This window comes from Pan paniscus, chromosome 18 (assembly GCF_029289425.2).
Source record: "Pan paniscus chromosome 18, NHGRI_mPanPan1-v2.0_pri, whole genome shotgun sequence".
In the NCBI taxonomy this organism is placed as follows: domain Eukaryota; kingdom Metazoa; phylum Chordata; class Mammalia; order Primates; family Hominidae; genus Pan; species Pan paniscus.
This window is the reverse complement of record NC_073267.2, coordinates 2,204,295-2,230,592: the sequence shown is the minus strand read 5'-3', so window position 1 is coordinate 2,230,592 and position 26,298 is coordinate 2,204,295. Positions and strand designations below refer to the sequence as shown.

The 26,298-nt window shown below is 58.8% G+C and overlaps 1 protein-coding gene across 5 annotated transcripts in view; it reads right to left on the bottom strand.

The window, feature by feature from the left end:
• The window catches only part of PKD1 (polycystin 1, transient receptor potential channel interacting), a 48,163-nt gene extending 28,076 nt beyond the window's left edge, over nucleotides 1-20,087 (bottom strand). For 2 of the 5 annotated variants that reach the window (XM_063598184.1, XM_063598185.1), the window contains exons 1-9: nucleotides 19,468-20,087; nucleotides 3,595-3,666; nucleotides 3,402-3,473; nucleotides 2,964-3,133; nucleotides 2,078-2,749; nucleotides 1,776-1,959; nucleotides 1,120-1,340; nucleotides 816-931; nucleotides 279-405 (exon numbers count right to left, since the gene is read on the bottom strand). In XM_063598184.1, coding sequence (XP_063454254.1) covers nucleotides 279-405; nucleotides 816-931; nucleotides 1,120-1,340; nucleotides 1,776-1,959; nucleotides 2,078-2,749; nucleotides 2,964-3,133; nucleotides 3,402-3,473; nucleotides 3,595-3,666; nucleotides 19,468-19,682 — 1,849 coding nt within the window. In that variant the 5' untranslated portion in view covers nucleotides 19,683-20,087. Of the gene's footprint in view, nucleotides 1-278; nucleotides 406-815; nucleotides 932-1,119; nucleotides 1,341-1,775; nucleotides 1,960-2,077; nucleotides 2,750-2,963; nucleotides 3,134-3,401; nucleotides 3,474-3,594; nucleotides 3,667-6,565; nucleotides 7,919-19,467 lie in introns of those variants that run through there. The other 3 variants (XM_055100622.3, XM_055100624.3, XM_063598186.1) reach the window with 2 other exon arrangements.
• Nucleotides 20,088-26,298: the final 6,211 nt, after the last annotated feature.

The following is a 26,298-nucleotide window of genomic DNA, read 5'->3' as shown; positions in this document are numbered from 1 at the left end:
GCCTTGCTGTGAGGACAGGTCTCCCCGCCCGGGCAGCACTCCCAGCCCAGTGCTGCGTCCCTGTCTCCGGCCAGCCGACTGACCCAGGCCGGCCCTCAGGCAGGCCCCACCCAATCCACCCCCAGGACACCCGGAATGAGCTGGTGTCTCTGGAACCCCTACTCTGTCCACCTAAGACTGGGAACCACTCTGGTGGCCACGGGACCAGCAGACGTGAGACCTCAGAGAGGCCACCCCGAGTCCTGCGGCGCCCACCACCCACCACCCCAGAGTCCCACCTGCTGTGCTGAGGAGCCGGTACACCTGCAGCCGCAGCTGGGCGGGCCGCCGGAGCTCCTGGGTCCCAAATTCGGCCGTGGTGAGGAAGGCTTCACGGCTCAGACGCAGGCCCGGGAATACCATGACCTGGTGGGCAGGGGGCCGCCTCAGCTCCACAGACCACACCCCAGCCTGAAGCCCAGACTCCCCCCACCCGAACTTCCCAGGAAGAGGGGAGGGAAGGAGAGCCAGCCATCAGACCCCCACAGGCCTGGCTCCTGTCGCTCGAGAGGAAGACTCCGATGGAAACTGTCCATGGGGGGCAGGACCCCTGACCTGCCTTTCGGGAATAACTCACACACACTCAGAGAAAAGGCCTGGGGGTAATGTGAGGAGACGCTTTCCTCTCTGCACTCTGGATTTTCCCAACCATCTTCACTGGGCACAAGCAACATTAAGGCCCCCAAGTTTTTTGGCGAGACCCACAGTGGGCAGGGCAGGCAAGGCCTCCAGGGGCAGGCAGGAGGGCAGGTTGTAGAACGTGGGGGGCCGACTACCTCCACGGGCTCGTGCGGGGCTGAGAGGCCGTCCTGCTGTGCCAGAGGCATCAGGGGTCCCTGCGGGTCCCCACTGGGCGCTCCCACGAGGAGGTTCTCGGCATCCTGCACTGGGCCTGGGGTGGCGAGTGCACAGTGAGGCGCCGGGCCAGGGCCCAGGACACCAGGACGAACAGACTGGGGACCGAGCCGCCCGAGAACCCCCCCACCAGCCCCTCCTCCTCAGCCCAGGTTCCACCACGGGCGCCCGGCAGGCCCCTAACCACAGCCAGCGTCTCAGGCCCCTGCCTGGCCCCCCGCACACCTCCGGGCCGCAGCTCGCAGACGTAGCTGTGCGGCGCTGAGCACAGGTCGGTGTTACACCACCCGGTGGGCCCGAGCCGGACGCAGTGCTCGGCTGTGGCTGGGTGTGGCTCCCCAGGCAGCCAGTTCTGGCAGCTCTCCAGGCTGAAGGCCTCGCCCTGCGGTGCCGGGCCCACCTCCACCCCCTGCACAGTCGAGAAGCCGATCCACACGTCTAGGCTCCTGGAGGCGGGTGTGGGATGGCAGGGGGCTCAGGGCACTCCTCCATCCTCCCACCCTCACAGCAGCCCGCTGGGAGCCCCATCACTGTCCCCCTTTCCAGATGGGGAAACTGAGGCTCAGAGCCCGGAGAGCAGGGCCCACCAGCCCAGGCTCACAGCAGCACCCACCCACGGGGCCTGTGGGCACCGGCAGGGATCCCCGTGCAGGCCACCTCCCGTATGGCGTGCCCAGGAGTGTCCGGAGGCTGCCCCCCGCTCGCGTCCACCTCTGCATCTGCAGAGCTGACAGGAACGGCCCCACCGGCCGGCGCCACCTGCTCACCAGGGCCGGACCAGCTCCCACCTCCCTCCTCCTGAGACTCCCCAGCCGCAGGCTCTGCCCCAGTGCTTCAGAGATCTCCCAACCTATGGCCCCTCGGGGTGTGGGGGCAGGCACCTGGTGACCCGGGAGACCAGGAAGCGCTGCACGGCGGGACTGTCCACCATTGCCAGGGCGGCCCCGGCCCAGGCCCGACACTGCTCCTGCGCCTGCAGCCAGGCCGCCTTCTCCACCACCAGGCGGTAGCAGTGCCCGTTGCCAGGGAAGATCTCCGTGTCCGAGGGGCAGAGCGGGTGCACCGCTGGAGACCGGTGGGAACGAGGGTGTCAACGGTCAGTGTGGGCCCAAGATGGGGGTACTAGGCTCTGCCCCATCTGGATGGCCCTGGGGAGGAAGGGGAGTGGGCAGCAGACACTCACCTCGGGCCGGCTCCTCGCCCAGGGCCACGATGCTGTAGGCGGCCTCCAGGCCTGAACCACCGCGGTTCTGGATGCTGAGGTCGAGGCTCTCGTCACTCTGCACCGAGGACGGGCACACAAGCTCCAGGGCGGCAGGTGCCGCTTCCACCTGCACGTCTGTCCCCAGCAGGGCTGAGCTGGCCCCCAGGGCCAGCACGGCCGTCACGTGATAGCTCCCAGGCAGCACATAGCGATGCGAGGCAGCCGGCCCAGCGGCATCCACCTCGGCGGAGCCATCTCCGAAGTCCCAGCGTGTGGCAGTGACAGGGAGCGGGGCAGCGATGTGGAAGGCTGCTAGCTGGCCAGAGGCCAGGGGTCCGTGGGGCCCCACCAGGGAGGCCCCTGGGGAGGCAGGGAAGACGTGCTGGAGGAGGGTGGGGCCCCTACAGGTGGGGGCAGGAGGCGGCGGGGGGCCGGAGCAGAGGGACAGGCAGGCGAAGGAGGCACTGGAGGGCTGGGCCGCCCCACACAAGCACCAGCCCTGCTCCGAGAGGGCTGCGAGGCCCTGGCCGGTGGAGAAGCAGAAGGCGCTGCAGGCCTCTGGCTGAAGCAGGCCTTCGTGGGCAGCTGAAAAGGACACTGCTGCCACGGTGCCTGAGCTGTTGTCAGGGAGGCAGGCGACATACTCCTCACCTAGAAGAGGCAGCCACTGGACCCCGGGTTCTGCTCCTCCTGGCTCCACCCCACGCCCCCCCATCTGCCCGCCGCACTCACAGGCTCCCATGCTGTTCCCTTGGCCCGGAGGCCCCCCCCCAGAGAGGCCTTCCTGAGCCCTGCCCAGTGTCTGCAGGGCCCAGGTCCCACCTGGCTGGGAAGGACAGAGCTGGCCCCACCCACCGGCACTCACCACAGCCACTGTCCAGCAAGGGGATGCCAAGCAGAGGCTGGCCAGCCAGGGAGCCAGGCCCAGCACACGTGGCTGCCTCGGGCTGCACCACCCGCACCTGCTGCTCCTCCGCCCATCGCGGCAGCCACGCCAGGCCACAGTCACACTCAAACGGGTTCCCACTCAGGTTTCTGCGGGGCAGGGGCAGGTGTTGGGGACCAGGTCTGGTGGGAAGGGTCTATGCCAGCCCCCCACTGGCAACCAGGCCCTGGAGCCACCCTGACAGCACCGCCTCCCCTGCCCCAACCAAGCCGGCACTGGGGGGCTCCAAGCAGGCAGTGAACTGCCCCCAGGATCTGGTCTCAAGCCTGGAAGGGGACACGGACCAACTGGGAGGGCAGAAGGGATATTGGGGGCCTGGGGTCCAGCCAGGACCCCACCCAAAGAACCACAACTTACATTTCACTTAAATTAAATAAATTAGCAAATATTCCTTCTTCTAATGTAGAAATCTTGTTGTTGCTTATATCCCTGGAAGAGAGGGGAGATTCGGCAAAGCTGACGGAAGCCCCCACAGCTGAGCAGCAAGAGGCGGTGCCGCCCGCCCACCCGGAGTGAGCCCCGCATGCTGGCACGACTGGGGGACACTCACAGCTCTGCCAGCGCCGAGAGGTTCGCCAGGAGCCCAGCGTCCAGCGCCCGGAGCAGGTTGTGGGAGACGTCTCTGAGGAGTGAGTGGCCGTGGGTCAGGGCCAGAGCCCTTAGTAGGCCAGAGGCCATCCCTGGGCCCATCCCACACATTGCCAGCATCCCCAAGCTATGGCCTCCCACCCTTGAGCTCCCCACTCCCAGAGGTCACGAGGGGCCTTTCTGATGGAAGACCCAAATGAACACTCATCTGGGGAAACCAAGCCAGGAGAGGCCTGGGGGCCTCAGCCCTCTGCACCCATCTCAGCTCTATGCCGAGTGCCACATGGACCTGTCCACCCAGGGCCAGGAAGGGCACGGACCCCCAATCCATCCCACGCAGGGCCAAGGCCCACCATCCCCTGTCCACAGTCCCCCATAGAGCCAAGGTCTCCCAACCCTGTCCACAGCCCCCACAAAGACTCGAGGGGCCCCCATCTCCTGTTCTGAACCCAACAGGGTGGTCCCACTGTGGGACCACAACCAGGTATGACTGTGTGAGAAGCAGGCTCACGACCAGGCTACCAGGGAGCACAGGGGAGCAGGCGCCACCTCGAGGCATAAACCCAGAGAAACAAGACCTCCAAGACGGCCAGGCACTGGGGCACACGCCGGTAACACAGCACCGTGGGAGCTGAAACGGAAGGATCGCCTGAGCCCAGGATTTTGAAACCACCCTGGGCAACACAGTGAGATCCCGTATCTACAAAAAATACACATTAGCCAGGCATGGCGGCATGCGCCTGGGGTCCCAAGTACTCGGGAGGTAGAGGAGAGAAAAATCACTTGAGCCCAGAGAGGTCAAGGCTACAGGGAGCTGAGATCGCATCACTGTACTCCAGCCTGGGTGAAACGGCGAGACTCTACCTCAAAAATAAATAAATACATACATAATTAATAAATAAAACATCAAAGACCAGCCGACCTAACTCCATCTAAAATACACAACTTCTATGCAAAATATAAATAAAATTAGAAAACCAACTACAATCTCAGAAAAGCACTAGCAACTCAGACGACATACTAAAGGCCAAAAATACCCTCCTGACACACAGCTAATAAAGAAAAAGCCAACTATTCCAGTTAAAAAGAAGAAAAGGAAACTGGCTGTGGTGGCTTACACCTGTAATCCCAGTGCTTTGGGAAGGCCAGGAGTTTGAGACCAGGATGGACAGCATAGCAAGACCCCATCTCTACATGGAAAAAAAGAATCAGCCAGGCATGGTGGTGTGTAGCTGTAGTTCCAGCTACTCGGGGGGCTGAGGAGGAAAGATCGCTGGAGCCAGGGAGGTCGAGGCTGCAGTGAGCTATGATTGTGCCACCGCAGTCCAGCCTGGGCGACAGAGCAAGACCCGGTCTCGAAAGAAAAGAAAGAGAAAGCAAGGAAAGAAAGATGGCCGGGCACGGTGGCTCACTCCTGTAATGCCAGAACTTTGGGAGGCCAAGGTGGGTGGATCATGAGATCAAGAGATCGAGACCATCCTGGCCAACAGGGTGAAACCCCGTCTCTACTAAAAATGCAAAAATTAGCCGGGCATGGCGGCGGGAGCCTGTAGTGCCAGCCACTCAGGAGGCTGAGGCAGGAGAATCACGTGAACCCGGGAGGCGAAGGTTGCAGTGAGCCAAGATCACGCCACTGCAATCCAGCCTGGTGACAGAGCGAGACTCCATCTGAAAAAAAAAAAGAAAAAGAAAAAGAAAAGAAAAGAAAGAAAGGGAGGAGAGAGAGAAGAAAAGGAGAAGGGGAAAGGGCCAGGTGCAATGGCTCCTGCCTGTAATCCCAGCACTTTGGGAGGCTGAGGCGGGCGCATCACCTGAGGTCAGGAGTTTAAGACCAGACTGACCAACACGAAGACACCCTGTCTCTACTAAAACTACAGAATTAGCCAGGCGTGGTGGCAAGCACCTGTAATTCCAGCTACTCAGGAGGCTTAGGCAGGAGAATCACTTGAACCCGGGAGGCAGAGGTTGCAGTGAGCTGAGATTGCACCCCTGCACTCCAGCACCCCATCCTGCAAGAGTGAAGCTCCATCTCAAAAAAAAAAAAAAAAAAAAAAAGGACGGAGGGCGAGAGGGAGGGAGGAAAGAAAGAGAAAACTCCAAAAACAAAAAAAGAAAAACCAGGCAATTAAAAGCAGCACAATTGGTCACAGCCGTGGGAAAGACATCCCATGTCAGTAGTCAGTGAAGAAAAAGCAACAGAAACCACAGGGCGGCAGCATGTCTCTCTTTTCAGAGCTGCCCGAGTTACAAACCAGGTCCTGCAGCTGGTGATGCGGAGGTGAGAAGCCAGAGAGCTGGGGCAAACCGAGAACTCCACCTCCCCTCGGCCTCAAGCACCTCGGGGGTCACCCTGCCGCCCACCCTGGGCACCCCTCCTGGTCCCACGCACTCCCAGTAGTGCTCCTGGCACAGGGACTGTGGCTCCGCAGGTCTGCACACCACCCCCCTGCTCCCCAGGACCCCGAGGCCTCACCTCCTGCCACGGGCCTCTACTTCCCCAGGTGTCACCCTCCCCACGAGTGACCCAGCAGGTGCCTCCGCCTAGACTTGCTCTTCCCAGCAATGACCACCCGGCAGCCAGGCCCAAGCCGGGGCGGCCTCCATCCCTGAGCACCCGCCCAGCCCCTGCCGGCCTCCAGCCCTGAGCACCCGCCCAGCCCCTGCCGGCCTCCATCCCTGAGCACCCGCCCAGCCCCTGCCGGCCTCCAGCCCTGCTCCTCCCACCGGAGCTCCGCTCCCACAGGAGCCTACCCGGCGCAGGAGAGACGCACACACAGGCTGCCCAGTGGGGCCCGGGGCCAGGGCAAGGGCTTGAGAAGGGAACCAACAAAGAAGGGGACCAGAGGCCACCCCAGCTGAGGGGACAGAGCAGCCGAGGCCTTCTCCGTGCCAGGAAGCAGCACCAGCCACGGACGGTGGAGCCGGGCCCTCACCTGGGCTGGGCGCCCAGACAGATGAGACGCTGGGCACTGGCTCCCGGAGCTTCTTGTTCCATCTGCGGATGGAGGACACGGTTGGGGGTGCAGTTCCCTTCCCCCAGGGGCTGCGGGACACTCAGAGAGCCTATGCCAGTGCCCTGGGCTCCGGGAAGGGAGAGGATCTGGGGGCCAGACACACAGGGAACGGCCCCTCCGGCAGGGCCACCGCTTCCCCCCAACTGAACCCTGCTTCTCTGCCGTCCCCTCCTCTACACCAAGGTAGGGACACGGGCTGAGGTGCTCCCCACTGCCCATAAGGATGGGTGGGCCCACAGCCGCGCTGCTAGGCATCCACACCATCCCCGCCGTGGAGTGGGACAGGGTGGCGGCTGGGAGACCAGCAAGTGGCCATTCTCGGGACAGGGTGAGGCAGCTGGACTCACACCCGCTGCCCAAGCACCATGCCCGAGGGGGAACACTGTGCCGTGAGGAACTGCAGTTAGACCTGAGGAGGGACTTTCCAGCGGCTGCGGCGGCAGCAGAACCAATGCTTTAGGGAGAATGAGGCACCGGGACCCGAGGCGCAGCAGCCCTAAGGGGCGAGAGGTGCTGCAGAGGCCACGGTGAACACAGGCAGGCCCCCTGGAAGGGACACAGCTGTGAAACTGCCCCGGGGAGGGGCACAGGCTCTCGAACCTGCCCCCAGGCATGGGGAGCAGCTCCCACCCAGGCCACGGGAGAAAGGAAAGAAGGAAAAGTCTGAAGATGTTTGGCCACACCTCATTTTCTGGAAAATCCATCGAGTGGCTGCTGCTGGGAGCTGACAAGCCAGGGCAGGGGTGGGGGCAGGTCAGCCGAGGACCCCAGAGCCCCCCCGCTCCCCGCCCATCCCACTGTGAACCAGGCCTGGGGGTGCCATGGACACTTCTTCCACGCCAGCAGGCAGCCCCGCCTGTCACCGGTTCTGGCCATGCACTCCCTGCGTGCCAGGCTCCAGGCTGGCTCCTTCTCCCGGCCCTCACCCCAGCCCAAGGCCCAGAAATGCAGCAAGGTCTTGGGGACCCCGCTCAGCCGAGCTCCCAGGGCCCAGTGTAGTGGAATGAAGCTGGGGCCCAGACAGGAGCCAGGTGCAGTCCCCCAGGCCCCAGGGTGTGGAAGCGTCTGCCCTGGGTAGGACTCAGGTGCCCCCTGGGTGTGGAAGCATCTGCCCTGGGCAGGACTCAGGTGTGGGCTTCAGGGACAGGGACCAGCACAGGGGTCCCCGTGGAGTCCTCACCCCACTTGCTCTCGTACTTTTCCACGTCTCCATCTGCTTTTGCCATCGCCGTTCTGGGGGAACGCCAAGGCCTAGCCAGGCAGCCTCGCGCCAGCCCCCCCACCCCGCCCCTCGGGCTTCCTCTGCACCCGCCAGGTGACATCATCACCGCTGTCTGATGCCCTGCCCCCACGTTCTGGTTCCCTGCAAGGATGGGGGACACAGCAGGGCCCAGGCATCTGGCAGCAGGACCACCGAGCGGCCCTAAGCCCAGGCAAGAGCACAGAGCAGAGTGCAGGGTCCTCTGGGGTCCCAGGCCCTTGCTGCCCCACGCACTCCTCACCCCAGTTCCTGCTATGAGCTGGAAGGGTGGGAGCCAGGTGCACAGGGACAGCCTGATGGGTGCCCGAGGGCCAGGATGCGCTCCCAGGGAAGCTGAAGCCAAGCTTGTCGGGAGGAGTACACCCCCATGGGGGGCAGGACGGTGCCCCAGCCCTGGGACACAAGGGGCCCCCAGCGCCGACCGTCCGATCTGGAAGGCAGGAGGAGTTAGGACCATCCTAGCGTGGGACCCAGCGGGCTCCTTAGCGGCTGCTGGGGCACCACTGGGTGGAGAAGGAAGTCCCAGGTGTGTGGCCACAGTACGGGTCTTCACCCCTTCCCAGCACCCTTGCCAATCCTGGAGCAGGAGCAGCAACAGCAGAGGGTGTGGCCAGGCCTGGAGGCTGCCCCTCCACACCCCTGTCACAGGTGGGGCCACGTCCCAGGGCTGTGGGCAGCAGGGCCAGCCTGCCGGCCCGAGGTAGCTGACACGTGTCTCATGCTGCAGCGGGTCTGCCCGCCACCCGGGCGTGTGAACCCCAGGTCGGGCCCCCTCGCCCTGGAGCCTCGGCCCTTCAGGGGTGTTCCCAGCCAGGCGCTGGCTCTCCTGCCCTCCCCCTGGGCTCTGCCCACAGTTGGCGCGAGGGTGGGTGAAGCCTGAGGCTGGCAGGGCCGGGAAGTCTTGGGGCTGGGCCTTCTGCCCCACAGGCGCTTCTGGGCCGGGGGAGCCGGGGTCGGGGCATGCAACAGTGGGACTGAGGAGAACTTCCCTGGGTGTGGGGCAGCTCCCGGGGCCCTCCCAATCCACAGCAGAGGGAATGGCCCCAGACAAACCAGACCTGCCTCAGAGCCTCACACTCAGAGCTGAGTGCCCCAGGTGCCCACTCCCCAGACCAGATGCTGAGTGGGGTCTGGGGGCCGGACAGAGCCCCCAAAGAAACATCTGCACATTCCAGACGCGTGTGGTCAGTGGCGGGCGTGCGCCAGGCCCGGCACCCCCGCCCGCGCTGGCCGCCTCACTGGAAACTGGGCTGGGGGGACCGGCTCGGAGGGGCCGCCTGCGGAGCTTATGTAACCGCTCCTCCCTCGGCAGGGGCAGGACAGGACGCCAGACCCAGGGAGGCCCCGTGCCCCCTGCCAGGCCCCGTCCTCTCCTGGAGGAGCCGGTTCCCCTCCGCCCAGCAAGAGGACCCCCAGGCCCGTCCCTCCCGAGAGCAGGCCCAGGGTGAGGAAATGGGCTGCAGTGTGGGCGCTGGAGAGGACAGGGGACAGGCGGCAGTGCCACCCCCACTGCGGCCCCTTCCTCGCTGGGCCAGCCGAGCCATGACCTCATCTGTTTCCCTCTGTGCTGTGCTCCTTTCCATTTAAGGAGAGTGAGGCGGCTTCCAGGGCCGGAAATGATCCTGTTTAAATTAACGGGCTGCAGTTTGGGACGGTGCTCATTTGAAAAAAAACAGTGCAGCCCCGGGCTGGGCAGACGGCTGCTGGCTCCGCCTACCACTTCCATGGGGAGGGCCAGGGAGGCCGGCCACAACCCTGGCCCCACGAGGGGTGGGGGTTGCAGCCTCTGATAGAGGACGAGGCTGCCAGGCCCCAGGCAACAGAGCCCTGCACGAGGGTCTCTGGGTCCCAGACACGGGGTGTGAGACTAGCCGGGGAGCCCCAGGCTCAGCGGCATTCTGTCCTTACAGATCCCTCCCACGGCTGAACTGTCCCCAGGATGAGACGCCGGGGGTGACATGGGCAGCCTCGGGTCCTCCTGGGACCCACAGGCAGGCACAGGGATGGAGACTCCGGCCTCGGAGGCCGAACGAGGGAGACGAGAAAGGGGAGTCTGCGATGTCCTTGCCTACACTGATGGAAAAACACAGCCAGCTCAAAAAGGGCCGTTTGGAGACGAGCCCACCTGTGGGGTGTAGGAAGGAGAGCGCTTCATACGTATGCCACCTGCCGCTGGGGTCGGGGCCACCCTTCCAGTTCAAGGGGAGAATGAGGGCCGGCTCCTGGTGCCCCTGCACGCAGCTGACATGGAGCCAGGCGTTGCGACCCCCTTGCATCCCTCTCCACTCCCACCCTTCACAGCCTGTGTGGGCAGGTGCTGCACTGGCCCTATGCTCCTGATGGGCACACTGAGGCTGGGCACACTGAGGCTCAAGGGGCCCTCCTCCTCCCCCCCCAACACCATCCCCCAAACACCTCCCCGGGCAGCCAGCAGGGTCCAGTGTGTCAATGGAGGAAGCCAAGTTAGGAAGCGGGTGGGCGGGGGGCGGCAAGCAAACTGGCCATCTGCGCCCGGCTGTGCAGGCACAGCAGTGCCCTGGAGAGGGCAGCGGCACAGATCCAGCGGGGCAGCCGGAATCCCATCACCCACTCGGCTGTGGGCACAGCCAATGATGGCATGAGCCATCCTGAGGCCAGGGCCACGATGCACAGTGGACGGGCTCAGAACCCGGAGCCCCTGTACTCCCACAGCTGTGACGTTCCCTGGGCATGGGCTTGCCCCAGCGCTGGCCTCATTCCTGCCTCAACCAGAAGGAAGAGCTGGCTTCCGCCTCTGCCTGGGCACAAAGCCCTTTCCGAGGTGGCCTCACAGAAGCCAGCCTGTCTTCAGATCATGGCGCTCCTAAGGTCAGGAACGCCAGGCTGGGCCAGGGCTGGGCCTCGGGAGCTGCAGGGAGAAAAGGACCCAGCCCGCCTCAGCCCCAGATGTAGCCCTTCTCCTGCCACCAGTGCCTGGGCACCCCGGCCCCTAGGCGAGGACAGCTGCCAAGCCATGAAGAGCGAGGTGTTCTGGGAAAGGGCGTGAGCTGCATTTTCCAGCTGCGCTCACTCTGCAGGGAGACTGTGGCGCCCCCGCCGCTGTGCCCGCAGACGTGCCCGGCCTCAGCCAGCTGGAGCGCAGGCAGCAGAGTGCAGGCCAGGCCCAGACGGCAGCGGGATGTTTTCATTCCAGGGTGCTTGGCGGGCTGGGCTGCCGTGGCCACTGCAGAGCTCCAGAAAAGAACACGTGTGTCTCCCTCCAAAGTATATTCCTCGCTGGAAAGCAGATCCCAGGCAGGGTCTCCCCCACGAGCAGGGGGAGAGGCACCCCAAGGTGGGGGAGCGAGGGCAGTGGCAGAACCACCCCATACCCTAGGGGACCCAGGGAGGGGCTTGCAGATGCGGGACCCACATTTGGCAGCGGTGCCCGGCCACTGTCACCAGATGGTGGCCAGCGCATCACCCACACGTGGGCCAGGATGGCAGAGGAGATCCACAGAGATGGCTCCAGCAGGAGGCCCTCACAGAGATGCCCTGGCCTCAGAAGAGCCAACAGAAAGCCGGGAAGGGGGACGTCGAGGCTCAAGCTTGGCACAACCTCCCCAAAGCTCCCAAAGGCTCTCGGTGCCCACCAGCGACAGCGCACACCGCCACCACCTAACAGCAAGGATGCCCGCTCAGGGCGGGCACTGAGCGGAACTCAGGCAGTGCCACTCGCCAGCTTACGTCAAAAGAACAAAAGGAGTGAGGACGGTACTCGCGGCTCTGCCAACACTTCCCAGCCCCGCACGTCTCACACACACCAGAACGCGTCAAAAGGCACCAATGGGCAAACACCCAGATGTAGGCACAAGCAGGAGTGGGCCGGGTCTTGTGAGCCCCCACAGCCACGCGGCCCTGCGCTGAAGCCACCGAGGCTGGGTGCTGAGGGGTCCATAGGAGTCCACCCGCCCAGGCTGCACTGGCTCCCGTCGTCCAGTGTCCGGTCTAAGCACAGGCACAGTGCCTGGCTCTCACCCTCAGGCTGTTACACTCTGCTCTGTGGCAGGGCAGGTCTCACAGTGCATGGAGGACAGGGGAATGCGCCCCTGGAACCCCTGAGGGAACCGACAGAGCTACTTTAACAAGTGTTGATTGTTGGGGCTGCCAGTGGCTGAGCCAGGTCACTGCTACACTGCCCTGCAGGGTGCATCTAATCATGGAGCCCACTTTACAGGTGAGGAAACTGAGGCTGAGAGACTGGACCAAGGTCACACCAGAAGTGGAGGTGCTGGGACGTGAACCCAGGTCTGACTCCAGGGCGCAAATTCCCTACATCTGGGTTCCCAGCCTCCTTCCTGAAACTGAACAGGAAACTAGAGGGAAGGGACACAGCAGGGATGAGCCAGGGAGGGAGAGGTGGGAGGGGCTGGCAGCACCCAAGCAGCTGCACCTGGGCGCAGGGCCCCTCGGCCCCTCAGCCCCTCGGGGAGTGCAAGCACATCCCAGCCCGACTCGGAAGCGCCACTGCCACCTCTGTCTATAAACCAGGGCACTAGTGTGGGCCCCAGGCACCCTGTGCGGCTCCAGGGGTCTGCCCCAGAGCATGCTGATGAAATCATCTCCACCACGGCTTCTCAGAGCCTCAATTTCCTGGTCTGTAAAATGAGACCAGGAGTGGCTGCAACCCTGCAGTGCCGTGATGAGGTATGGAGAGACAAGAACACAGAGGGCTCAGCGCGGGGCCCGGCGTGGCCACGGCGGGGAGAGGGTGTGGACTCTTCCTAGACCTTTTCTTTTTGAGACAGAGTTTCACTCTGTCTCCCAGGCTGGGGTGCAATGGTGCAATCTTGCCTCACTGCAACCTCTGCCTCCCAGGTTCAAGCGATTCTCCTGCCTCAGCCCCCAAAGTAGCTGAGACTACAGGCATGCGCCACCATGCTCAGCATTTTTTTTTTTTTTTTTGAGACAGAGTCTCGCTCTGTTGACCAGGCTAGAGTGTAATGGTGTGATATTGGCTCACTGCACCCTCCGCCTCCCAGGTTCAAGTGATTCTCCTGCCTCAGCCTCCTAATTAGCTGGGATTACAGGCGCCCACCACCACACCTCGCTAATTTTTGTATTTTTAGTAGAACGGGGTTTCACCATGTTGGTCAGGCTGGTCAAACTCCTGACCTTGTGATCCCCCCACCTTGGCCTCCCAAAGTGCTGAGATTACAGGCGTGAACCACCGCGCCCACCCTGTTTTGTTTTTTTTTTTTTTTAAAGACCGTTTCCTAGTCGCCCAGGCTGGAGTGCAGTGGCACCATCACAGCTAACTGCAGTCTCAACCTCATAGACTCAGGGAATCCTCCCCCCTCAGCCTCCCAACTAGCTGGGACTACAGGCGCCACCACTAATATCTATTTATTGGTCTCGCTATGTTGCCCAGGCTGGCCTCAAACTCCTGGCCTCAAGCCATCTGCTCTCCTAAAGTGCTGGGATTACAGGCGTGAGGCACTGCGCCCGGCTGGACAGTGGTTTTGATTTCCGTTTCCCTCATGACTAATGAGGCCGACCATCTTCTCACACGCTGTTGGCCATCTGTGCGTCTTCTTTGGAGAAATCTCTGTTCAGATCCTGTGATTTTTTTTTTTTTTTTTTTTTTTGAGACAGGGTCTTGCTCTGTGACCCAGCCTGGAGTGCAGTGGTGTGATCACAGCTCACTGCAGCCTTGATCTCCTCGGCTCAAGTGATGTCCCACCTCAGTCTCCTGAATAGCTGGGACCACAGATGCATACCACCACGCCCGGCCAATGTTCTTTTATTTTTTAGAGACCGGGGTCTCACCCTGTTGCCCAGGCTGGTGTGAAACTCCTGGGCTCAAGCGATCCACCCACCCTGGCCTCCCAAACTGCTGGGATTCCAGGCGTGAGTGACCCCTTGTCCATGTTTAAACGGGGTCCCTGTCTGTTGTTGAATCATAGTGTTCCCTGTATGATCTGGATGCAAGCCGATACTGCATGGATGACCTGCAGGTGCTCTCTGTCTCCACAGTCGCCTCTGCAGTGTGGGAGCTCGGGTGCCCTACATTCCCAACTGCTGCAGACACAACCAAAGCCTCCCCATCCCTTCCCCCACCCCTGCCGGCAATCGCGTACAGGAGTGAGCGTGTGACTTCTTGTCCACATTTTTGTCCACAAGTTTGGCGAGTTTGCACCCATGTCTAATAAAGAAACTACCGTTTCTCACGCAGGCACATTCTGAACGCCCGAGTGCGGGAGCCACGTAAGACCCGGCTCAGGGACCCCGGGTGAGGCCAGCTGGACATGCAGGATGCAGGTCCTCATCACTGCCTCCGCTCTGCTGCCAGGGCTCTTCCTAGAAGACACGGGCCTCTCCTAGGCTCTCCTGACAGAGGCCCTACCCCTGCCCCCGAGTCACCTTGCCCCTTGGGGACTCTCTCTGGGCAGCTCCCTGTGGGAGCTTTGAAACCTGGCTTCAATGTCACCTGCACTGGGGGTCCTTCCAGGCCAGCCCCCTCCCCATCATCCATCTCTGTCCTTGGAGAATCATCTGCGTGTTGGTTGAACGCGGGCTCCAGTGATAACGGAGCCCTCGAGGGTGGCCCTCCTTCTGCTGAGGGCTCATGGAGGCCTTGGTGACAATCCCTAGTCCTCGCTCTCAGGATCCAGGGACCAGAAATGGGAGCCAGGGGCCCCTCCGTGGCCTGGCCAGCCCCCCAAGGAAGCTGTGTCTCTGGCAGTTGCGCTCTAAGGCATCAGGCCTAGGGGTCGCTCCAGAATGCCTGTCTTCCCCGACGCCAATCCCAGGCAGGGGCCCCGGGGTCTGCGCCTCCTGCCCCTACACTCTCCCACACTCTTCTGTCATTCAGGGATGCAGGTGGGAAAGGGCAAGGCCCCGGGTTCTCCTATATTTTACATCAGTGAACCAAGCACCTACCAAGTCCCTCGATGTGCCCAGTCCTGGACCCCAGCATTTGCGAGACAGCAGCAGACCCAGGTGACCCCCAGCCAGGGTGAGTGGCAACCAGCACCAGAAGTGGCCTTTAGAGCAGGGGGCCCTGAGCTGATGACATCTACACCTAGGTCAGTGCCAGCCAGGACAACCTCTGGGACAATGGGATGTCGGCTCCAATGACCAATTTACAAGAAACACGAAGGACACACTCACAGCACCACGGAGGTGACACCATGGAGGTGGCACCCCCAAAACACAGCGAGAAATCCAGGCTGCAGGAGCCAGTTTCTTCAACAAATTGCACAAGGAAAAAGAGAGGAAGGGAAGCTCCTAGGCATCATCGGACATTTAAAAGACAGGCGGTGGCTCACGCCTGTAATCCCAGCACTTTGGGAGGCTGAGGCGGGCGGATCACGAGGTCAGGAGATCCAGACCATCCTGGCTAACACGGTGAAACCCCGTCTCTACTAAAAATACAAAAAATTAGCTGGGCATGGTGGCGGGCACCAGTCCAGACTACTCGGGAGGCTGAGGCAGGAGAATGGCGTGAACCCAGGAGGCGGAGCTTGCAGTGAGCCGAGATGGCACTGCTGCACTCCAGCCTGGGCAACAGAGTGAGACTCCATCTCAAATAATAATAATAAATAAATAAATAAATAAATAAATAAATAAATAAATAAATAAAATGCATCACTCACACCTGTAATCCCAGCACTTCGGGAGGCCGAGGCAAGCAGATCACCTAAGGCCAAGAGTTCAAGACCAGCCTGACTAACATGGTGAAACCCCATCTCTACTAAAAATGTTTTTAAAAATTAGCCGGGCGTGGTGGCACGCGCCTCTAATCCCAGCTACTCAGGAGGCTGAGGCAGGAGAATCGCTTGAACCCGGGAGGTGGAGGCTGCAGTGAGCCGAGATCACACCATTGTCCTCCAGCCTGGGTGACAGAGCCAGACTCCGTCTCAAACAAAACAAAACAAAAGACATCAGCTAGCTGGTCCAAGCACAGTGGTGTTCACAACGAATTGATCACAGCCAGGTAGAATTCTTCATTCTTTCTCCAGTCCCAATGCTTTGCTTGACCAGCCTTAAAGACACATATATATTTTTGTCTGGGCACGCTGGCTCACACCTGTAATCCCAACACTTTGGGAGGCCAAGGCAGGCGGATCACTTGAGGTCAGGAGTTTGAGACCAGCCTGACCAACGTGGAGAAACCCCGTCTCTCCTAAAAATACAAAATTAGCCAGGCATGGTGGCACATGCCTGTAATCCGAGCTACTGGAGAGGCTGAGGCAGGAGAATCACTTGAACCCGGGAGGCGGAGGTTGCCGTGAGCTGAGATCGCGCCACTGCACTCCAGCCTGGGCAACAAGAGCGAAACTCCGTCTCAAAAAACAAAAACAAAAACGTATATATTTTTAAAAGACATTGGCCGGGTGTGGTGGCTCACACCTGTAATCCCAGCACTTTGGGAGGCCGACGTGGGCAGATCACGAGGTCAGGAGATCGAGACCATCCTGGCCAACACGGTAAAACCCCGTCTCTACTAAAAATACAAAAATTAGCTGGGCACGGTGGTGCATGCCTGTAAACCCAGCTACCAGGTACTCGGGAGGCTGAGGCAGGAGAATCGCTTGAACCAGGGAGTCGGAGGTTGCGGTGAGCTGAGATCATGCCACTGCACTGAGGCCTGGAGACAAGAGCAAGACTCCGTCTCAAAAAAAAAAAAAAAAAAAAAAGACGTCAACTAATTGCAGTGTGTGGACCTTATTTGGCTCTTAATTCAAACTATTAAACCAAAAATGTGAACACACCAGGCCTTCGGTGGCATGAAGGAATTGTCTGTTGTGTTAGGTGGGTCTGCAGTATTGCGATGCCCTCCAAAATGCTTGCAGATAAAAGGGTGGCTGGAATTTGGTTCAAAACATGGGTCAGGGCTGGGCGTGGTGGCTCATGCCTGTAATCCCAGCACTGTGGGAGGCCGAGGCGGGCGGATCATCTGAGGTCAGGAGTTCAAGACCAGCCTGACCAATATGGAGAAACCCTGTCTCTACTAAAAATACAAAATTAGCCAGGCATGGTGGTGCACGCCTGTAATCCCAGCTACTCGGGAGGCTGAGGCAGGAAAAGCGCTTGAACCCAGGAGGCGGAGGTTGCCGTGAGCCGAGATCGTGCCATTGCACTCCAGCCTTGGCAACAAGAGTGAACTCTGTCTCAAAAAAAAAAAAAAAAAAAAAAACACATGGGTCAGGAGGGAGAAGGCTCGGGGCAGGGAGGGCAGGGCAGGCTCTGGGGTGGGGGGTCTGTGAGTCAGCCACGGCTCTGCCCACGTCTCCCCACGAAGCTTCGAGCCACACAGAGCAGCACGTTTTGCAGTATGCCATCTTTTCCAAAAGCCACCACCTCTCGGCAGCATCATTAACCCAAGGCAGGCTGTGGCCTCAGAAGCCCTGGCTGTCCTCCACCTGGAACTGGACACAGCTGTCCCTGCTGAGCTTCAGCAGCCAGGGAGCCACAAGTGGAGAGGCACCTGCGTGAGCCCCCCAGGAAGGCTACTGGTGACACCCCGACAGCAACGCTCCTGGACCCTTAAACACCTGCCAGCAGCTGTGATCTGTGTCCTTCACCTCTCCCAGCTTGACCCCTCTTCCCTGGGGAAAACCCAGCCGTCTCCCCGAGGAGGAGTTTGCAGGGTAGACAGCAAAATGGCTGGGCTGCCCCCACAGCACAGAGGGTGGCCTGGGGGGCCAGCCAGGGCCTTAACATCCTTCCTAAGGCCCTAGTTTCCCATGGGTCCCCTCACCCCACCTTCCAGAACTCTCCCAGCGGCGGCCCCAGGTGTGTACAGAACAGCACCCACCTGCCCACATGAGGTCACCCTGTGCCCTGTTGCACACTTGAGGGGCCTGGCATTCGGAATCTTGCCAGCTCAGGGTGGGACAGGCCACCAACTCCCAGGGTCCCCCTCCTCCAAACCCCAGGACCAGAGCCTAAGAGGACAACACAAGGCAGGGGCGGGGGCTCCACTGCTGTGCCAAGGGCCTGGAGAACACGGGCCTTGCCCTCTGCTCAGCAGCCACCAGCGCCCTTCTCTCCTGGACAGCTCCTGAGGGGCTGCTCTCATGGACACCATCAGGTGCTGGGAAGCAGGAACCACCAGGACCTGGACAGAGTCCCCAGTGACCGGCCTGGCAGACAGAGGAGCCCTCAGCTACAGCATCAGAAACAACGGGTGGGGTAGGTCTGATGCAATTCTGTGGGCGCTGCTGCCAGGCAGGAGGAGGCCATCTCCACAGAGACAGCCGCGAGACACACGCATCCGCAGTCAGGGAGCGCAGGAGCAATGTGGCCCCGAGGGGCACGGGCTCCATTGGTCCAGGAGAACCCATTCTTCTCCCACCCTCGAGACCACCCAGCAAAGCCCCAAGGACACAAGGCTCCCCTAAGGAAGGGTGGCCACAGGCGGGAGTGACCCAGAAACGTTACAAAACCAAATGCCAGAACCCACCCAATGTTTAGCAAGCCTGGGGATGTGCCACGCCCCCCAGGGATCCAGCACGCACCCAAGGAGACACTGTCCCGGCGAGGAGCCTGGAGCCTGGGAAATACAAGGCATCAGACTGGTCCCAAGACTCTCCCCAGCGCTGGGGACAACTGTCTGCTTATCTTAGTCCCCTGCGCCCTTTTCAATCCAACCCTGGGTCCTGGGCACCTCGTAGTTCCAAACCCCTGCTATGCACATCCCGGCTGTGATGCCTGGGACAGGTCCTGTCCTGGCTGTGATGCCTGGGACACGTCGTGTCACCTCTCCAAACCTGTTTCCTCATCTGTGAAATGCAAATCTCCACGGTCCCTATGCCTCGGATGGTCAGAGTCAGGATTCCGCATGACGACCCCCAACAGGAGCCTGGCACAGACCTGGCTCTGGGCAGCGTCTCCATAAAGGCCACCTGTTGTTTTTACCTCCCGAAAGCGAACATGACAAGGCTTTAACCCCCCACGGCAATCCCCCCTCACCCCTGTTCTCAGGATAGCCTTGGAACCCAATAGCAGAGCGCCTGAGGCCCTTCATGACCCCAGCCCACCCGCGAGCCCACCTCCCACCCTGCCCCTACCCCTCACACCTCCCGTGGCCAGCCTCCAGCCTCACGGTCTTTGCTCACACCGTTCACCCCCCTTCTTCTGGACCCACCTCATCGCCCCGTCCTAAGCATCAGCCCAATTCTTGCACATCCATCAAATCCTTGTCCAGACACCTCCTGGAACTCTTCCCTGCCGCCCCCTACAGCCATCCCCACCTCTCCGGGTACCCCGCAGCCCCAGGCCGCATCCCAATTCCTCTCCAATTAGCGACTGTTTGTCCCCCCAGCTGAGCGCGGCCTCCGCGCCCCGCCCCCGCTGGCGTCTGCAGAGCCCCCGGGTGGGACGTCTGTCTCCAGACCCGGGGTTTTTCGGCTCCCCGGGGCCGTGCCAACCGCGGCTCCAGGCGTTCCTTATTTAGCAGGGCCGCCGTGCCGCGCCGGAGCCTCGCCCTGGGAGCGTCCTGGCCCGCGTCCTGCTTCCCGTCCCGGGCCAGGGAACGCGCCCACGCCCGCCCGTCCCGCGGCCTCTCCCGGGTGCCGCTGGGCCCGCTACTCACAGCGCTGTGGCGTCCGCGGGGATGCGCAGCGCGGGACCGAGCGTCCGCAGCCCGCGGCCCGAGCAGTTGACGCGGCAGGCGGCGCCGGGCGCTGGGCCGCAGAGGCAGGGGGGCTCGCAGGGCCCGCAGCCGCGCCCGGGGCCCCCCGCCAGCGCCCCGAGCCACAGGCCCAGGCCCAGGGCCAGCGCCAGGCGGGCGGGCGCGGCGGGCAGCATCGTTAGGGCAGCGCGCGCATGGCCCCGCCGTCCCCAGGCCCGCCCGCGCGCGGAGGCCGCGGCTCAGGCGGGGCCCGCGGACGGCATGGCGGGCGCGGGGCTGGATGGGGCTGCGGCCGCGACCTGCTGCTGAGCGACGCCCGCTCGGGGCTCGGGGCCAGGCCGCGCCGGGAGCTCGGCCGCCCGCTCGGACGCCCGCTCGGACGCTGGCGCTGCAGTGCGGGCCCCGCCGCGGCTCCTCCTCCTCCTCCTCCCTGCGCGGCGCGGGGCGGGCGGGGCGCGGGGTGGGGGGGGGCGGGGCGGGTGCAGGCTCCGCCCCTTTCGCCACAGCGCGACCCGGCCAGCGATGAGGGACTGGCATCCGGAGGCTTCACCCTTCGCTCCACAGGGTCGGCAGCGGGGCGGGGCCTCCGGAAGCTCCGCCCCACGCGTTCCCGGGGCGCTTGCGACGTGGGGCGGAGCGTCTGGAAGCTCCGCCCGTCGCACTGCAGAGTCGGCCGAGGCGCACGAGGTATTTTTCACGCTCCGCCCCGCTGCAGGCTAAAGTGCGTGGGCGGGAAGCGGTGGGCAGGGTGCCATCTGGCTCTGCCCTTCTCCTGTGGTGTGGGCCAGGCGGCGGGTTCCTCCTCCTGCAGCAGCCACAGGCTCCACCCTGATCCTTCTCCCGCGGCGTGGATCCTTCTCCCGCAATCTCCGTTCGCGTCCCCAGTCAGTACCCGCAGCCTCCCGACGCACCCGCTGGCTTCAAGCCTCCCTACCCCAGGTTTCCTGGCTAAGAGAGAGACAGAGGGAGAGAGGGGGAAGAGAGAGAACAGGCAATGGGAGGTTGATGGTGAGAGCTTATTGAAAGACAAGAGGGAGGAAACCCACATCCTTCATTCCCCATCCATTCATTTATTGCCTTATTTATTCCATTGAATCTTCACAGCTCTAGAAAAAGCGTGCTACAATTATTCCCTTTATTAAATGAGGTCACTGAGGCACAGACAGTTTAAGAAATTTGCCAGCAGGGCACAGTGGCTCACTCTGGTAATCCCAGAACTTTGAGAGGGGGAGGAAGGTGGATCCCTTGAGCCCAGGAGTTGGAGACCAGCCTGGCCAACATGGCGAGACCCCGTTTCTACAAAAATTAGCCAAAATTAGCCAAACTGGCTCACGCTTGTAGTCCCAGGTACTCAAGAGGCTGAGGCCGGAGGAGCGTGTGAGCCCAGGAGGCAGTGGCTGCGCTGAGCCATGATTGTGCCACTGCACTCCAGCCTGGGCAACAGAGTAAGACCATCTCAAAAAAAAAAAAAAAGGAAAAAAGAAAAAAAGAACTGGCTGGGAGTGGTGGCTCATGCCTGTAATCCCAGCACTTTGGGAGGCCGAGGCGGGCAGATCACAAGATCAGAAGTTCGAGACCAGCCTAGCCAACATGGTGAAACCTCATCTCTACTAAAAATACAAAAATCAGCCAGGCATGGTGGCAGGCACCTATAATCCCAGCTACTAGGGAGCCTGAGGCAGTAGAATCGCTTGAACCTGGGAGGCAGAGGTTGCAGTGACCCGAGGTTGCGCCACTGCACTCCAGCCTGGACAACAGAGCAAGACTCCGTCTCAAAAAAAAAAAAAAAAAAGAAAGAAATTTACCAGGTCACACAGCAGGTGGATGGTAAGGCTGTGATTGTATTCCAAACCCAGCTTTTAATTGCAGTCAAATGACAGACTTAAGATTCAAGGATTCCAGTGGAGGGAAGAAACAGCCACAAGAAACTGCTGCCAAATGAGCAAAACAGATTAACCAAGTCTCAATGATTGTTTGAAGGCGGTTGTGGAATAAAATGCAATTGTTTAGAAAGGATTTCTTAAATAGAAAAGACATATGTTTAAAGAAGCAAATTAGTTACCTGGAAATGAAATTCTAAACTATTTGAAAAACTATGTGGGCCGGGCGCGGTGGCTCATGCCTGTAATCCCAGCACTTTGGGAGGCCAAGGTGGGCAGATCACAAGGTCAGGAGTTCGAGACCAGCCTGACCAACATGGTGAAACCCCGTCTCTACTAAAAATACAAAAATTAGCTGGGGGTGGTGCCACGCGCCTGTAATCCCAGCTACTCAGGAGGCTGAGACAGGAGAATCGCTTGAACCCAGGAGGTGGAGGTTGCAGTGAGCTGAGATTGTGCCATGGCACTCCAGCCTGGGCAACAAGAGTGAGACTCCATCTCAAAAAACAAAGAAACAAAAAAACAAAAACCATGTGGTGAGACAGAGCAAATAAAATGTGCCAGAGATCTTGTTTGGTTCAGGGAAGAAGACATGGGGGAAATGTTTCTTGATAAAATACAGACCTGAGGGTTTTTATTAACAGTTAATAATTGTTAGCCTAAAAGGGGGAAACTAGAAGAGGAGAAAAGAAACAAGAAAGCCAGGCCAGGCACAGTGGCTCACACCTGTAATCCCAGCACTTTGGGAGGCCAAGGCAGGTGGGTCACATGAGGCCAAGAGTTCGAGACCAACCTGGCCAACGTGGCAAAACCCCGTCTCTACTAAAAATACAAAAATTAGCCAGGCATGGTGGTGGGTGCCTGTAATCCCAGCTACTCGGGAGGCTGAGGCAGGAGAATCGCTGGAACCCGGGAGGCGGAGGTCGCAGTGACCCGAGGTCACCCCACTGCACTCCAGCCTGGGTGACAGAGTGAGACTCCATCTCAAAAAGAAAAAAAAAAAAACAAAAAAGACCAGGCACAGTGGCTCATGCCTGTAATCCCAGCACTTTGGGAGGCCGAGGCGGGTGGATCACGAGGTCAAGAGATTGAGCCATCCTGGCCAGTATGGTGAAACCCCGTGTCTACTAAAAATACAAAAATTGGCTGGGCATGGTGGCACACAGTTGTGGTCTCAGCTATTCGGGAAGCTGAGGCAGGAGAATCGCATGAACCCAGGAGGTAGAGGTTGCAGTGAGCCGAGATCCCGCCACTTCACTCCAGCCTGGGTGACAGAGTGAGACTCTGTCTCAAAAAAAAAAAAAAAAAAGACAGGAAACTGCAAACAAAGTAAGTGTGCCAGTATTGATACCAGAAAAATAAACCTAAGGCAAAAGGTGTTAAATGGGAAAAGAGTCTGTTTATCTACACATAACAGGTATAGTCTATGTAGAATATATTATGAACCGTTGTGTTCTCAAAAATAGAACATTGGCCAGGTGTGGTGACTCACGCCTGTAATCCCAGCATTTTGGGAGGCTGAGGCGGGCGGATCACCTTAGGTCGGGAGTTTGAGACCAGCCTGACCAATACGGAGAAACCCCATCTCTACTAAAAATACAAAATTAGCGGGGTGTGGTGGCGGCGCCTGTAATCCTAGCTACTCGGAAGGCTGAGGCAGGAGAATCTCTTGAACCCAAGAGGTGGAAGTTGCAGTGAGCCAAGATCACACCATTGCACTCCAGCCTGGGCAACAAGAGCAAGACTGTGTCTCAAAAAAAAAAACAAACAAAACACACACACACACACACACAAACAAAATAGAACATCAACCCACGAAGCTAAACTGTGAAATACAAAGATTTTGAAAATCAAAGACATTGCGGGAGGGTTTATTACACCTTCCCTCGAAGTTTACAGATCAAGTAGACCCAGGAGGTTGACGCTGCAGTGAGCCATGATCACACCACTGCACTCCAGCCTGGGGAACAGGGTGAGATGCTGTCTCAAAAAGTTTACAGATCAATTTTTGTCTGGACACAGTGGTTCATGCCTGTAATCCCAGAACTTTGGGAGGCCAAGGAAGGAGGATCACTGAGGCCAGCCTGGACAACACAGAGAGACCCCATTTCTTTTTTTTGTTTGTTGTTTTTTCTTTTTTTGAGACGGAGTCTCGCTCTGCCACCCAGGCTGGAGTGCAGTGGCACGATTTCGGCTCACTGCAAGCTCTGCCTCCCGGGCGCACGCCGTTCTCCTGCCTCGCCTCCCGAGTAGCTGGGACTACAGGCGCCCACCACCACGCCCGGAGAATTTTTTGTATTTTTAGTAGAGACAGAGTTTCACCGTGTTAGCCAGGATGGTCTCGATCTCCTGACCTCGTGATCCACCCGCCTTGGCCTCCCAAAGTGCTGGGATTACAGGTGTGAGCCACCGCGCCCAGCCAAGAGACCCCATTTCTACAAAAAATACAAACAAAAAATTAGCCAGGCATAGCGGAGCTCGCCTGTGTTCCCAGTTATTTGGGAGGATGAGGTGGGAGGCTCACTTGAGCCCAGAAGGTCAAGGCTGCAGTAAGCCATGATGGCACCACTGCACTCCAGCCTACATGACAGAGTGAGATCCTGTCTAAAAAAAAAAAAAGAGAGAGAGAGAGACAATTTTTTTTTCTTTTGAAACAGAATCTCGCTCTGTTGCCCAGGATGTTGGAGTGCAGTGGCACGATCTCAGCTCACCACAACATCTGCCTCCCAGGTTCAAGTGATTCTCGTGCCTCAGCCTCCTGAGTAGCTGAGATTACAGGCGTGCACCACCACACCTGGCTAATTTTTGTAATTTTAGTAGAGACAGGGTTTCACCATGCTGGCCAGGTTGGTCTCTAACTCCTGGCTTCAAGTGATCCACCTGCCTCGGCCTTCCAAAGTGCTGGGATTACAAGCGTGAGCCACCGTACCCGGCCAAAGAGACAATTTTTTTATGTCAGTAAAGATATAGAGACTTTGAGTAGCACAGTTAATAAGCTGTATTGTACACAAAATAGGGCTTGTTAACTATTTTGGCATTACAGATGTTAGGCAAGGTCAGAGGAAAAGCTTAAATAAGAACGTGGCCTTTGGCCGGACGCGGTGGCTCACGCCTGTAATCCCAGCACTTTGGGAGGCCGAGGTGAGTGGATCACCAGGTCAGGGGATGGAGACCATCCTGGCCAACGTGGTGAAACCCCGTCTCTACTAAAAATACAAAAATTAGCTGGGTGTGGCGGTGTGTGCCTGTAATCCCAGCTACTCGGGAGGCTGAGGCAGGAGAATAGCTTGAACCCAGGAGGTGGAGGTTGCAGTGAGCCGAGATCCCGCCACTGCGCTCCAGTCTGGCAACAAAGCTAGACTCCATCTCAAAAAAAAAAAGAAAAGAAAAGAAAAGAAAAAAAAGAACGTGGCCTTAAACACCACCACCCCCTAGAGGCTCTCTTGGGTACTTTCACTTGCTCACTGCATCAAATCTTGAAACCAGATCAAAACTGAAGCTCCCACAAGCACACCCTAATTCAGGGACTCCCACCTGAGTAGAGAGGCCTGAAGAACCATCCGCAGAGGGTCACAGGACAGCTGGACACCCTGACAGCCCAGATCACTGAAAGGTAAAGATGGAAATCATGGACTGGGTGCGGTAGCTCACGCCTGTAATCACAGCACTACAGGAGGCCGAGGTGCGTGGATCACTTGAGGTCAGGAGTTCAAGACCAGCCTGGCCAACATCGCAAAACCCCATCTCTACCAAAAATACAAAAATTAGCTGGGTGTGGGGATGCATGCCTGTATTCCCAGCTACTTGGGAGGCTGAGGCAGGAGAATCGCTTGAACCCGGGATGGGGAGGTTGCAGTGTGCTGAGATCGTGCCACTGCACTCCAACCTGGGCAACAGAGTGAGACCCTGTCTCAAAAAATAAATAAATAAAAATTAGAGCATATAGAAATGAATAGGCTGGGTGGGGTGGCTCATGACTGTAATCCTAGCACTTTGGGAGGCCAAGCCAGGCGGATCACCAGAGGTCAGGAGTTCAAGACCAACCTGGCCAACATGGTGAGACCCTGTCTCTACTAAAAATACAAAAATTAGCAGAGCATGGGGGCACATGCCTGTAATCCCAGCTTCTAGGGAGGCTGAGGCAGGAGAATTACTTGAACCCTGGAAGTGGAGGTTGCAGTGAGCCGAGATCATGCCACTGCACTCCAGCCTGGGTGACAGAGCGAGACTCCGTCTCAAAAAAGAAGGAAGAAAAAAAAAGGAAATGAATAGTAATGAGCAAACATCATAGAAAATCTATGGGGATGCAGTCAAAGTTATACATGGAGAGAAACGGATAACTTCACTTGTTTTTATTAGTTAGCATGAAGAATCAAACCAATATATAAATTAAGTATTTATTTCAACATTCTAGAAAAACACCTGTAAAATAAACCCCCGAAAAAAGATGGAAGGAAATTAGAAAGTAAAGAGCAGAAATTAGTTACTTTAAAAGAAAGAGTAGGCTGGGCCTCAAAAAAAAAAAAAAAAAAAAAAAAAGAAAGAGTAGAATTGATGAATAAAATCGAGCTATTTAATAGATATAGTTGCTAAGATTTTTCTAGGAAAAAATTCTGGTAAGTGTGACTGAGAGAAAAGGAGAGAGAAAAAGAAAATATGGGACATTCAGATGAAGAATGAAGGTTTATTCACAGAGATGAAAAAAGTTAAAAATTATAAAAGAAAATTATGTGCAATTGTTTGCCTACATTTTTGAAATCTATATTGGATGCTTATATGTTACAAACTGTAAAAACCAATTCTAGAAAAAATTACAACCCCAAATAGACCAATAACGAACACATTGAAAACGTATCAAAAGCCATGTCAGGAAAAGACACTTAGTCCAGATCTTTTTGTGGACAAGTTCTAT